This window comes from Rhea pennata, chromosome 20 (genome assembly GCF_028389875.1).
Source record: "Rhea pennata isolate bPtePen1 chromosome 20, bPtePen1.pri, whole genome shotgun sequence".
Lineage (NCBI taxonomy): Eukaryota > Metazoa > Chordata > Aves > Rheiformes > Rheidae > Rhea > Rhea pennata.
The window spans coordinates 1,837,578-1,848,657 of record NC_084682.1 but is presented as its reverse complement, the minus strand read 5'-3'; the positions used below and the strand labels follow the sequence as shown (position 1 = coordinate 1,848,657).

At 54.5% G+C, this 11,080-nt stretch overlaps 1 protein-coding gene across 5 annotated transcripts in view; it reads right to left on the bottom strand.

Annotated features, from left to right (window-relative positions):
- Positions 1–1,323: 1,323 nt before the first annotated feature.
- Positions 1,324–11,080, bottom strand: part of MSI2 (musashi RNA binding protein 2) — a 234,591-nt gene continuing 224,834 nt past the window's right edge. For 2 of the 5 annotated variants that reach the window (XM_062592220.1, XM_062592222.1), the window contains 3 exons: positions 5,405–5,613; positions 4,041–4,118; positions 1,324–1,544 (listed from right to left, as the gene is read on the bottom strand). In XM_062592220.1, coding sequence (XP_062448204.1) covers positions 4,077–4,118; positions 5,405–5,613 — 251 coding nt within the window. In that variant the 3' untranslated portion in view covers positions 1,324–1,544; positions 4,041–4,076. The remainder of the gene's footprint in view (positions 1,545–4,040; positions 4,119–5,404; positions 5,614–11,080) is intronic. The other 3 variants (XM_062592223.1, XM_062592224.1, XM_062592221.1) reach the window with 2 other exon arrangements.

Genomic DNA, 11,080 nt, shown 5'->3' with positions numbered 1-11,080 from the left:
ATTAAATTAAAAAATATCCTTCATAAGTTTCCTCCCCCAACAGAGGACCATATATATAACAGCCAAATATTAAACATGTGCAAATAGGAAACTGTCAGTTTTTCCCCTACCAGTCACAGTGCAATGATGTTTTATACTTTATTTTTTTAAAATTCTGTTTACAACTACAATAAATTAAAATCTTCCGTTGCTTCTAGGGTGATACTTGTAGCACTGAGGTATTCCCGAAAAACAAAGTTGCTTTCCTAATTTGTTAATACAGAAAATAATGGATAAAAAAGGTAATAATGCAAGCTTCAAAACCGCTCCTCGTACAGCACGTTAAACCCCGAAGAGGGACCTCTTCCCTGTCGGAGCCGTGTAGGACGCACAGAGCAGCTGAAATGACTGGACAGCAAGTTGATCTAATTTAAAATAACAACTAAAAAAAAAAAAGGTGTGCTTTGAACTTTAAATGCGTTAAATATGAAAACCGTAGCTTCTTTTTCAGTCTTGGGAAAAGCAGTTTTTAAATTAAAAATATAACTAGACCGTTACTTTTTAAGCTGTGCACGTATGACTAGATAATATGCTGGTATGACGCTAGGACAGTTAGAAGGTCTAACACACCTAAGAGCAAGCTAAACAGTGTTAATCTAACTCCTAGGGGCCAGCTCCGGCAGTTGATCTAGAAGTTTAAAACTTTATTTTTTTTTCTTCCATTTTAACAGCGAAACTGCCTTAGACTGACTCCATCACAAAAATAGTTTGTATTTCTCTTTCTTAATAGTTTATATGCAGTTAATGGAATTGTATTTACAGTATTTTTTTTTTCAGAATTCACAATTTCAAAAAACCTTATATCACCTCTTTCAACAAAAAAAAGCACTTATAGAAAAAGGACGCACAAAACCTTGTCGCCCTCGCCTTATTGCCGAAAATAGATATAATCAGGTTAACAAAGACGCCACAAACGAAAAGGCCGGGGCCGGGGCCGGGGCCGGGCCGGCGGAGCCCGCGCGGCCCCGCGCCCGCCGGGAGCCCCGCCGCCGGCGCCCGAGCGCCTCGGCGGCCTTCGAGCAGCGACGACGACGTCAAACGAGAGGAAAAAGGAGGGAAAAAGGAAAAAAAAAGAGAAAAAGGAAAGAAAGAAAGAAAGAAAAAGAAAAACTCTTAATATAAACAGTTACACTATGGTTAGGCTCTTTCTAGGTGCACAAAGAATCAGAACTACGTGACTACGAGACTATGTCAAAATGCTACGAAAAAACGTGATTTGAGTAGGTTTAAAAGCGGGGGTGGGGGGAGCCCACCGAGAAAATAAAACGAACAGGAAACGGGCTCTATATACATACTTTAAAAGCTGTTGTTTTTATAGTACAGCAGATTCATGAGATGATGAGAGAGAATTTTTTTTCGTTTTGAACAACCTAAGTCCGCAGAGTGCCACCTCCAGCGCGCGTGGTCGGGGATGACGAGGTTGGTGCTCCAGGTCCGACGGCGTCGCCCCGCCGCGGCGCCGCTCAGAAGCTGCGCCCAGCCTTGCCCGGACATCCCGACAGACTCTGCGGGGAGCGGAGCACACGCGCGCGGGGAGAGGGGCCGTCAGCGCCGCCGCCGCCCGCGACGGGGCCGCGGCGAGCAGCCCGGCGCGGCACCGCGACCCGCCGGCGGCCAACGCGCTGGTGGCCAACACGCTGGCGGCCAACGTGGCGGTGGCCAACACGCTGGCAGCCAACGCGGCGGTGGGCAACGTGGCAGCGGCCAACGCGGCGGTGGCCAACGCGGCAATGGGCAATGTGGTGGCAGCCAACGCGGCAGTGGCCAAAGTGGTGGTGGCCAACGCGCTGGTGTCCAACGCGGCAGTGGCCAACGTGGCTGTGCCCAACGCTGTGGTGGCCAACGCGGCGGTGGCCAACGTGGCTGTGCCCAACGCGGTGGTGGCCAACGCGGCCGTGCCCACCAACACGGCGGTGGTCAATGCTGCGGTGGCCAGCACGGCGGTGCCCAACGCGGCCGTGCCCAATGCAGCGGTGGCCCACGCGGCGGTGGCCATTGCGGTTGTGCCCAACGCGGTGGTGGCCAACACGGCCGTACCCAATGCGGCGGTGGCCAACGCGGTGGTGGCCAACACAGCCGTGCCCAACGCGGCGGTGGCCAACGCGGCCATGCCCAACGTGGCCGTGCCCAATGTGGTGGTGGCCAGCGCGGCGGTGGCCAACGTGGCGGCCGCCCTTCCCTTTCAAACGCACCGGCACGGGGAGGCCGCGCTGGCGCCTCGCGGCTCCCCGCGAGCAGCACCAGCTTCCGCGGGCGCCGCGCTGTGCGTTCGGATTTTTTTTTTTGGCTTTTTAAGCTGCGCACTAGCGCCGTTTGGGAACAACAACACGTGCCCTGACGCGTCTAGAGCGCAGGACCCGCTCGGAAGGCCTCTGCGAGAGCACGCGCTCGCAGGCGCCCGCAAAACCAGCGCGGTTTTTGTTGTTGTTGTTGCCAAAAGCGCTGCTGAAGTAGCTGAAAGGCATCGGCCGGCGGCCGGGCTCGCGGCGGCGGGGCCGGGGCTCGCCGGGGCTCGCCGGGGCTCGCCGCGGTCCGCGCTGCCGCGGCCGGCCCCGCCAGCTCCGCGGGGATTAATAACAAGGCTCATTTCCTCCCCTCAAAGTCTGCTGCAATTAGTAATGAGCGACATTAAAAGCACTTTCTGTTTTTAAGTCATTAATGGTTGGAGTTCTAGCGCTGGCCAGTAAATGATGGTTACACTGCGACGTGTCGCGGTAAGTGTAAAACGATCACAGCGTATTAACGTGACGAACGCTGCCGCCGCCGCAGCGCTGTTAGTTTGAATCACGACGCTCGGCATCAGTCTGCAGCGTGCTCCGAGCGCCGCCGCGCCGTTACGAAGGCTGCCGGCCAGAAAACCCGGCAGCTCCTCACAGGTCGACCCGTGGACATACACGGACACGTGCAGAGAGGAGCGAGGGTTAGAGCAAGGGTGCTTACGCTTTTTTTTTTTTTTTCCCCTTTCCCATAAAAAAAATTACTTGGTGGATCGAATCAATTCATGCAACAATTTCAGGTAATCTTGTGCGCATATTGGTAGATGAAGAGTAAATGCAAAACTTTTATCCACCAGTATTTACATATAAATCTATTTCTGTACAGTTTAAAGCCTCCAAATGTTTTCCATAAATACTGGCCAGCTCCCAGCCTCACGACTAACTATAATTCTAATTTCACACAATGATTTTGAATGTAAAGCATGTGACATTGATCGGGTAATGCTGAGCTAAAGACAGGGAAATACAATTTGTCACATGCATTACATTTGTCTGGGCCGATAAAGACCTCTAACGGTGAGCCTGTGTGATTTAACGGGCAAAACTTTTGTTTTTCGTTGATTGACTTTTCTAATCTACGCTATTCTCAGTGTAGGAATATTTGTTTGCAAAGATGAATATGCCAAAGGCCAAAAAAATAAAAAAATTTAAACATTTAATTAACTTGAGCTTAGTTCAAAGGGTAGGAAACTGGCAGCGATCCAAGGATGCATTACTCAGGTAATGTCTTTAATTTAATTTGCTTAGGTTTAATTTTTTTTTAATCTTGATAATTGCTCTATGGTTACTAGTTACAGTGTTATCTTTTAGCTTTAATATCTGGTACAGCGCTTAATTAAGAAGGATGGTTTTCCCCGCAACGAAGCCGCGGGGCTCGGCTCTTTGCAGGCGGCTGCCGCCGCGGCGCGCCTGCGGCACTCGCGGCACGGCACGGCACGGCACGGCACGGCACGGCACGGCCGCCGCCGCCGCTCCTGGGGCTCCTCGGCCTCCAGACGGCCGCGCGGAGCGCCGCGAGCGCGGGAAACGGCGCTTTTGGGGGCACCAGCTCCCGATCTGCTTTCCAGTTTCCAACCCTGAGATTGATTTAAATGAAATAAATCACAAAAAGGAATGATTAAAGGCCAAGGAAAGACGAAATGAAGAGTGAGAATCGTTCACGTAAAGGAAGTATAAGGGAAATGGTAGTTCAGCACAAAGGACAAATGGTATATACTGCAATACCTCCAAGTGAGATGGCAACCACCCATGTGTAACGTTTCAATGGTATCCATTTGTAAAAGCCGTTGCAATCAAAGGCCCCTAAAATTGTACAATTGTTAAGTTCATCAGTGCTCTATACACGGGAACAGATGATTATTAATTTCGGCAAGAAATTATCAAAGGACTCGAGAGACTGTGTCGCCAGCATGAACATGTCTCCCGGGGGCGCCGCGGGGCTGGCGGCTGGGGGGCAGCGCCGGGGCAGCGGGCAGGACCGTCGCCCCCGCGCGCCCGCCAGGCCCCAGCTCCGGGCGCCTTCGAACCGGGGCCAGCCGAGAGCGCGCGCCAAACGTGCGCGTGCCTGTGAAAAAGGCTACGGGACTCGTCGCGGCTACGGGGCAGGAACCGGGCGGCTGCCAATCTGCACGCCAAGTGCAAGGTAATTCTCCGAAGAAACACGCGTGCAGAAGGTCGGGACAGCAGGGTTCGTATCTCGTGCCCTGCTGCCTGGAAAAACAGCACGTCACCGCGCTCAAGGCGCGCCGCGTTGCAAGAACAAATAGGTCTTTTTCTTTAGGCAAAAACGGAACTACGGGGTGTTTTCAGCGCCGACAGACGGCAGTTTAAATTGATGTGGCTCTTGGCAGAATAACAATATTCCAGCTCTCACAGCGGGATTGACCCAGGGGCTTCCCCGGGCGCGCAGGCGCCCTTACGAGCGGCACGGACAGAGCAAGGATTCAAACGTGAGCGCACGAATGGAAAGCAAAAATATTTTAGTTTGTTTTGGGGGGGAAGGTGTACTTGTTTGTGCTATCAGGATAACAGTGCCCAATGGCAGGAGCTCTGCCTGCGCCGCCGGCTCGGCCGGCCGGGCTGGAGCACCAGCTCCTCCGGGGAGCTGCGGACGCGCAGCGGGGCTCTGTGCTCCGACGCGTTTGCTCTGCAAGAGCGGAGAGCAAACAGCAATCCCTCAGGGTTGTCTTAAAAAAAAAAATAAAAAAAAAGGAGAAGCCGCCTTTTGGCTGCCGGTTTTCTGTTTCGGAGAGTGACAGCCGCTGCAGAGGTTCAACCACATTCATGCTAACGCGCACAGGTAAAACAGCGCAGTCTGGAGGACAGCATGCAGGTTTGTTAAGCGAATCTCCATCGCCCAGCGTTAGTCAGGTTACAGAACCACGCAGCGTTAAAGGAACGTTTTCCCATGACTTGACAACACCACGGAAGCGGCTTACGTGCAGCGGGCGAGCCTGGAGCAGCGGGAGCGGCGGGGCACCCGGCGAGGAGCGGGGCGCGAGCGGGGCGCGCGAGGACGCCTCCGGCCGGCGTCCCCCGCCGGGGCCGGGGCCGCGGGGAAGGGAGCGCGGCGCCGGGGCGGTACTCACCGCGATGCCGTGGCCGAAGCCGGAGCCGGGCTGCGGGCTGGCCGCGCTTATGTAGTTGCCCACGCCGGAGTCCTGGCTGGCCGTGCCGTAGAGGTCCGCCACGGGCCCCGGGCTGTTGGCGCCGGGGAAGCCTCCGGGCCGCGCTGCGGTGGAGCCTGCCGGGGAAGCGGGTGCGCCAAAATTCGGTTGAGCACTGTAGCTATTCAAGACTGGTGTGCAGAGAATAAAGCTGGGTATGAGGGCGGACGCCTGGCATGCACCGGTATTACAAAGCCAAACACTAGAATAAACAGCCTAGGCCCAACTTCTAACACTTAACCAAGGCCATGCGATAGGAGAGCAAGTACTCAATAATAGTCAGCCCGGACTACTACGAAGCTTAGAGCTCCAAAAATATATATATGAATATATATAAAAGAAAAAAAACAATCATTCAACACACTACTGCAACCAGAGACTGTAGGTGCTCATTTTCACCAAATTATCACAAAATATAATAGATATTTTTCAACATCTGACTTGATGCTCATGCAGTAGTAACAAGTTCTCTAGGTCTGGGCACGCCGAGACAGCATTCACATCCCATGCAAACTACAAAGGAACTAGTTTGAGACTACACATTGTGGTAATATTGATATTAAAATGTTGACAGCAAATAAATAACTTCAGTCACATCTAGCAAAAAATCGTTTTTGGATCCATTCGATACTTTTGGAAAAAAAACCCGCCCTTTTAAATTAGTAAGCTGTGGAAATCTTTCAATAGTTGTTTTTTTTTTTTAATGGTATGGAATGGAACGGTTTGGATTTTTTTTTTTAATATGAGCAAGGAGAGTGTTGTTTTATTTATTTTTGTTTCCTTTTGATTTGGAGAGCGAAGACCTACCTTCGTCTCCAAAACCATGCTTGGGACATCAACCAAAATTAAACAAATAAATAAAGATCAAAAGCAAAAAAGAATTCCAGAGGGTGTATGAAAACTCACCTCCTAACGTGGAAGTAAAAGAAAACTTAAGGTTTTTTCCTCCCTTTTTATGGTCTTTTTTTTTTTTTTGAGACAGAAAAACAATGTAAATGAGACTAGAGAACAACTTTAGGGATTAAAGCATGTTAGATGATCAGGCTTCTGGCAGTTCTCACAGTCACACTTGGATGTGAAGTTCATGAGAAGTTTCGATGCAGAAGAGGAGTAGCGGGCAAGGATGGAGATGGCTTGCTGGAGCTGGAGAGCCAACGTCACGGGCGCCGGCGGCCGCGGCGCCGGGAGGGCCCCGGCCCGCGCCCCGCGCCCGGCAAAGCCCCCCGCCGCCGCCACCGCCGCCGCCGCCGCCGCCGCCGCCGCGGCCGCCCCGGCTCCTGCTCGCGGCTCCGCTGCCCGCGGGGCTTGGCGGGGCGCCCGAGCCGGCGTCGCGAGCTCCGCGCCGGGCCCCCGCGCCGCCGGGGCAGCGTCCCGGGGACGCCGCCGGCCCGGGTCTGCCGCCCGGCTCCTTCCCCTTCCCCCGTCCCGCCTGCCCTGGCCTGGCAAAGACACCGAATTGCCAACCGAATGAACAAACCGGTCAGGAGGGTCCGAGCGGCATCCGCCGCCCCGGCGCGGACAGCAAAGCGCATTTGACACAACAGCTGATTTTACGTGGCTCTGAACGGGTAAGCGGGGAAAGTAAGTAGGTCATCCAGCAAGCAAGTTAAAAGAAATAAGGCATGAGAGAGTAAACAGATTATTTTGGAATTCACGGGCAAACAAAGCTCCATTTTTTCCTTATTAAAGATTAAATGTCAAGACAACATTTGGCCTTCTCGCTCACGAAGAAAAACGCCCTGCTGAGATGTTCAAAAGCCCTTCATTACTGTAAGCTAGCGCTTTTTCCCCCTCTTTTCCTTTTTTCCCGTCTTGTCCAATAAACCAGGTCGGGGTTTCACTGCCGAGTCGCTCGCCGGGAAGCGAAGGGGCGCGCGTCGCCGCGTTTCGCCGAGAGCCGCGCGGGACCCTCGGCAAGGAGGGCACCCGGACGCCGAAACGCGGAGGGCGAGAAAAGCCCCGAATCGCCGCAACCCGAAATGCACCGCGCTCACCTTGGAACGCCCGAAAGATTTAAGAAAAATCAGTGCCGAAGTGCAGGGCCCGAGTCCCCCCGCTGCGCCCGGCGGCGGGAAGCGCCGCCTTCCCGGGCCAAAACGCGCCGGCAGCTCTGCATTCGAACGTCCCTCTGGCCGGGGGCACCAACGCCCCGGCCAACGCCGCGCCGCGGTGCTCCAGCACCCGCCGGCCCTACGCGGCCGCGGGCGAAGCCCCACAGCAGGGCTTGCAGCTTTGTGGGGCTGACGTGTGGCTCCAGACCCAAGAAGCAAAAGAGAAAAGTTCTCCTAGCTTCGGGGAGATCCAGCGCTTCCCAGATGATTCCTGTTAATTCAGCTTAACGACTCATTCAGCCACGATGCACTGCTAAATATTCGTCCTCTCGTAATTTCTGCACCTACACGCACCCAGAGCTAGAAACACCTTAAAGATTGAAACAACACCAAGGACACCACGAATGACTTTTCTGATACACAAAAATCTGATGTGTTTTAAAATATCTGGAAACAAATTTGTTTGTTTAAAATAAACATGTGAATAATCTGAGACTAAACCAAAGCCGGAAAAACAAAAATCCTCTGGACTCTGGCTATTGTTTCAATCCACAAAGAAAAATTAAGGCTCTCTGGACCGACGTATCTTTATTGCAAAGTTCCTGCTGCCAGCGTGGCCACAGGAGCGAGCGGAAGGGAGTCTCCTTAGTCAAAGCTCCCATTTTCAGCCTCTGCTGAAAGGTTCAGGCCCGATTTACCAACCAGCTGCACGGGAAACCATCCTGCCAGGCACCTCCATGGCTCTGAGCTGCAGCTTAGTACCTCCAGCTTAAGGGTTTCTTCTAGGCATGATCTACAATCCCAAGCGCCCCCAGGAAGCCCTGCAGCAGGTTAAGGTCGGGAGAGATGTGGAAAGGCAGGCACAGCAAGGGGCAGACCAACTGGAAGAGCCCACAGAAAAACAAGTATTGTCTCCGTCTGCCAGAGGCCACGGGAAGAGCCGGAGGAACGGCACTGCCGGCGAGGCTGCAGAGGAACGCAAGGCGCCCGGCGCCTTGCCGCGGGCGCTTCTCGACGGCGGGCACGTGCAGCGTTGCACCGTCTCGGTGTGCCCGCGTGGGGATGGCTAAAGATGGGATTTGCTCCTGGGAAAGCTCCGTTGGTCGGTAGCACTGCAGAAAGCTCTGAAAAAAGCCTCTTCAGCCTGGCAGTCGCAGGCTTTCACAAGGAACCGAAAAAGCACTGGTTTTGAGACAAGCGAAGAAGAAAGGAAAGCACAAACAAAACGCCAGGGATGCCTTTGGGGCGTCTGCTTTTGGACTGCGGCCACCAGGGTGGATGGCTGAGAAGGGGGCGGGGGTCTAGCCGTAGGAGAAGACGTGATCACCCGTGGTCTGAGCAGCGGACCCGGCGGGACGCAGCACAGCCCCCTTCCTCCGGGCCTCCCACGGCTCCTGGAAGCGGCGACCCAGCCCCGAGCTGCGACGTTAATTTATAAGGCCTCCTTAGCCGCACAAGAAGTTACACTGGTGTAGTTAAAGGGGGTGAATTTAAGCAGATTTAGACAAATTGTTTCCTGCCCGTGCCTCGACAAGCTTATTTCTTTGTAGCGTGAATTACTGACTACGAATCCTTTGAGCTAAGCCAAAACGAGCCGTTCTTACACCGGGATAAAGAGCATCCTCACGGGGCCTGGCACCCAGCTGGAAACTAAACCCGTTTAAGCAAAGCTTCTCCGCGGGCTCGGGGGCGGCGTGCCGGCGCCGGGCTGGGGCAGACGCTGCCCGTCGGAGGCAGCGTAACGCAGCGGCTCCGGCTGCAGCGCGCGGCCGGCGATGCCCACAGCACTTTCCGGGGGGCTGGAAGCGCCTTGGTGAAGCCGCCCCGCCGCAGCTGCTCAGCGCCCCGCAGGACGGGCTTCGGGCAGGACGCCGGAGCCGCCCGGAGCCGCGCGTCACCGGGCACGGCTGCACCTCCCGCAAGGGCGCCGCAGCGTCTCCGGCACACGGGGCTTCTCGCTGGGATGCACGCGGTGCAACCCCAACGCGAGCCCGCTCCACCCTCTCCTCAAGCACCTCTGGGACCTCCTCTGCCCAAGATGCGCTTCCTGAAACGAGCGTCCGATGAAGTCTTTCTACTACAATAAACTCGGAGAGACCTTTTAAATGCAGCAGCAGCCTCAAGACAGTGCTTCAGTCAGCAAGGCTGTTTCGGGGTCCTTTTGCGGAGAGCGTTCTCCATGCTCCTAAGACCCTTCTCAACACCAAAACTAGAGTTAGAAACACATGTAAAGCCAGACAAGCTCCACAGAGTGACTAAAACCCTCATCATTTAATGCCCTGGGGATAAATTAACTCAGGGCTTGATAAAAGCCTCTGATAAAAGGGTTAATCCGTGCAGACGTGTCCCTGTCCCCACTGCAGGCAGCAGACTCGTCAATGTTGAACACTGCTTTTACTGGGTTTTTTTTTAATACTTAACAAATATGAGTATTTCAGAAGTAAAAAATAAAAGATTGCAATGTGAAGAGTGACCAGATCAGAACCAGGTTCGCGTGACTCGTGTCTCCCCTTCCAGGCCCTGCGCGCAGAGGCGAGAAAGCGCTCCAGTTCGGAGGCGCCCAGCACCCGATCCACCGGCTTCCCTCCCGCAGCAGAGGCAGGATGCTTCAGCATGCAACACGGGGCCCGGTTACGGCACTTATCCTATGCGAAATCTCACGCCAAGCCCTTTTCACCGGATGTTCCTGCCCCCGGGGCTGGTCGTCCACCACCTGCCTTCTCGGCACGGTGCTCCTCGCGCCCTGAACCTTGGCGGTGGCTTTCTGCAGGCACCAGCTTTTGGACAACTTGTTGCTCCCGCGCTCCGATTCCGGGATGACTCTCCCATCTGCCATAAACAGCCACATGCAATTTGGCAGGCATTTCTACCATCAGTGCTTATGATAATAACTACACGTGCTTAAAAGCAGCAGGAAATTTTCAATGTAACTATCATTAAGATAAAATGCTTTAAATCAAAGCCATTACCCACTACCAAGACTCAAAGCTCACAAGATTAGGCTGTTTTGGGTTTTTTTTTTTAATCTTTATGAAAAATTCATATAACGTGCTGCAAACATCATCTTCCAGCCCGAAGGAGCCCGGGATGTCGCGCCCGGGGACCTCGTGCTCCCAAGGCTCCCGCGCGCACGGCTGCCAGGCCAGCAGCCGCAGCACGGCGCGGGCACAGTGGGGGCTACGGAAACACCACGCACAAAGCTCAGGGAGCGCGCAGCGCCTCGCGAGCAGGACGAGCCGGCGCTGCACCCGTCCTGCAGCTGGCTTGGCTGAAGCTCATCCTTCGAGCGTCCGGAGAGAAGCCGGAGCCCGCGCCCCGCTTTTCGGAGATGCTGGCGGCCAAGACGCGGTTTACCCACGACTGCACGCATGGATTAATGCTGCTCTGAAGGAAGGTGTCAGCGCCGCTGGCCCGCGGTTGCCTCTTCGGGCTGCGAGAGTGCGCGGACAGAGCAGCGCGAATTAAATGCGAACTCGGAGGCTCCCCGGCGACAGGCCACCGCCGCGCGCAGCCGCGGCTGGCGTGCGAGTGGGGCGGCTGCGCTCCG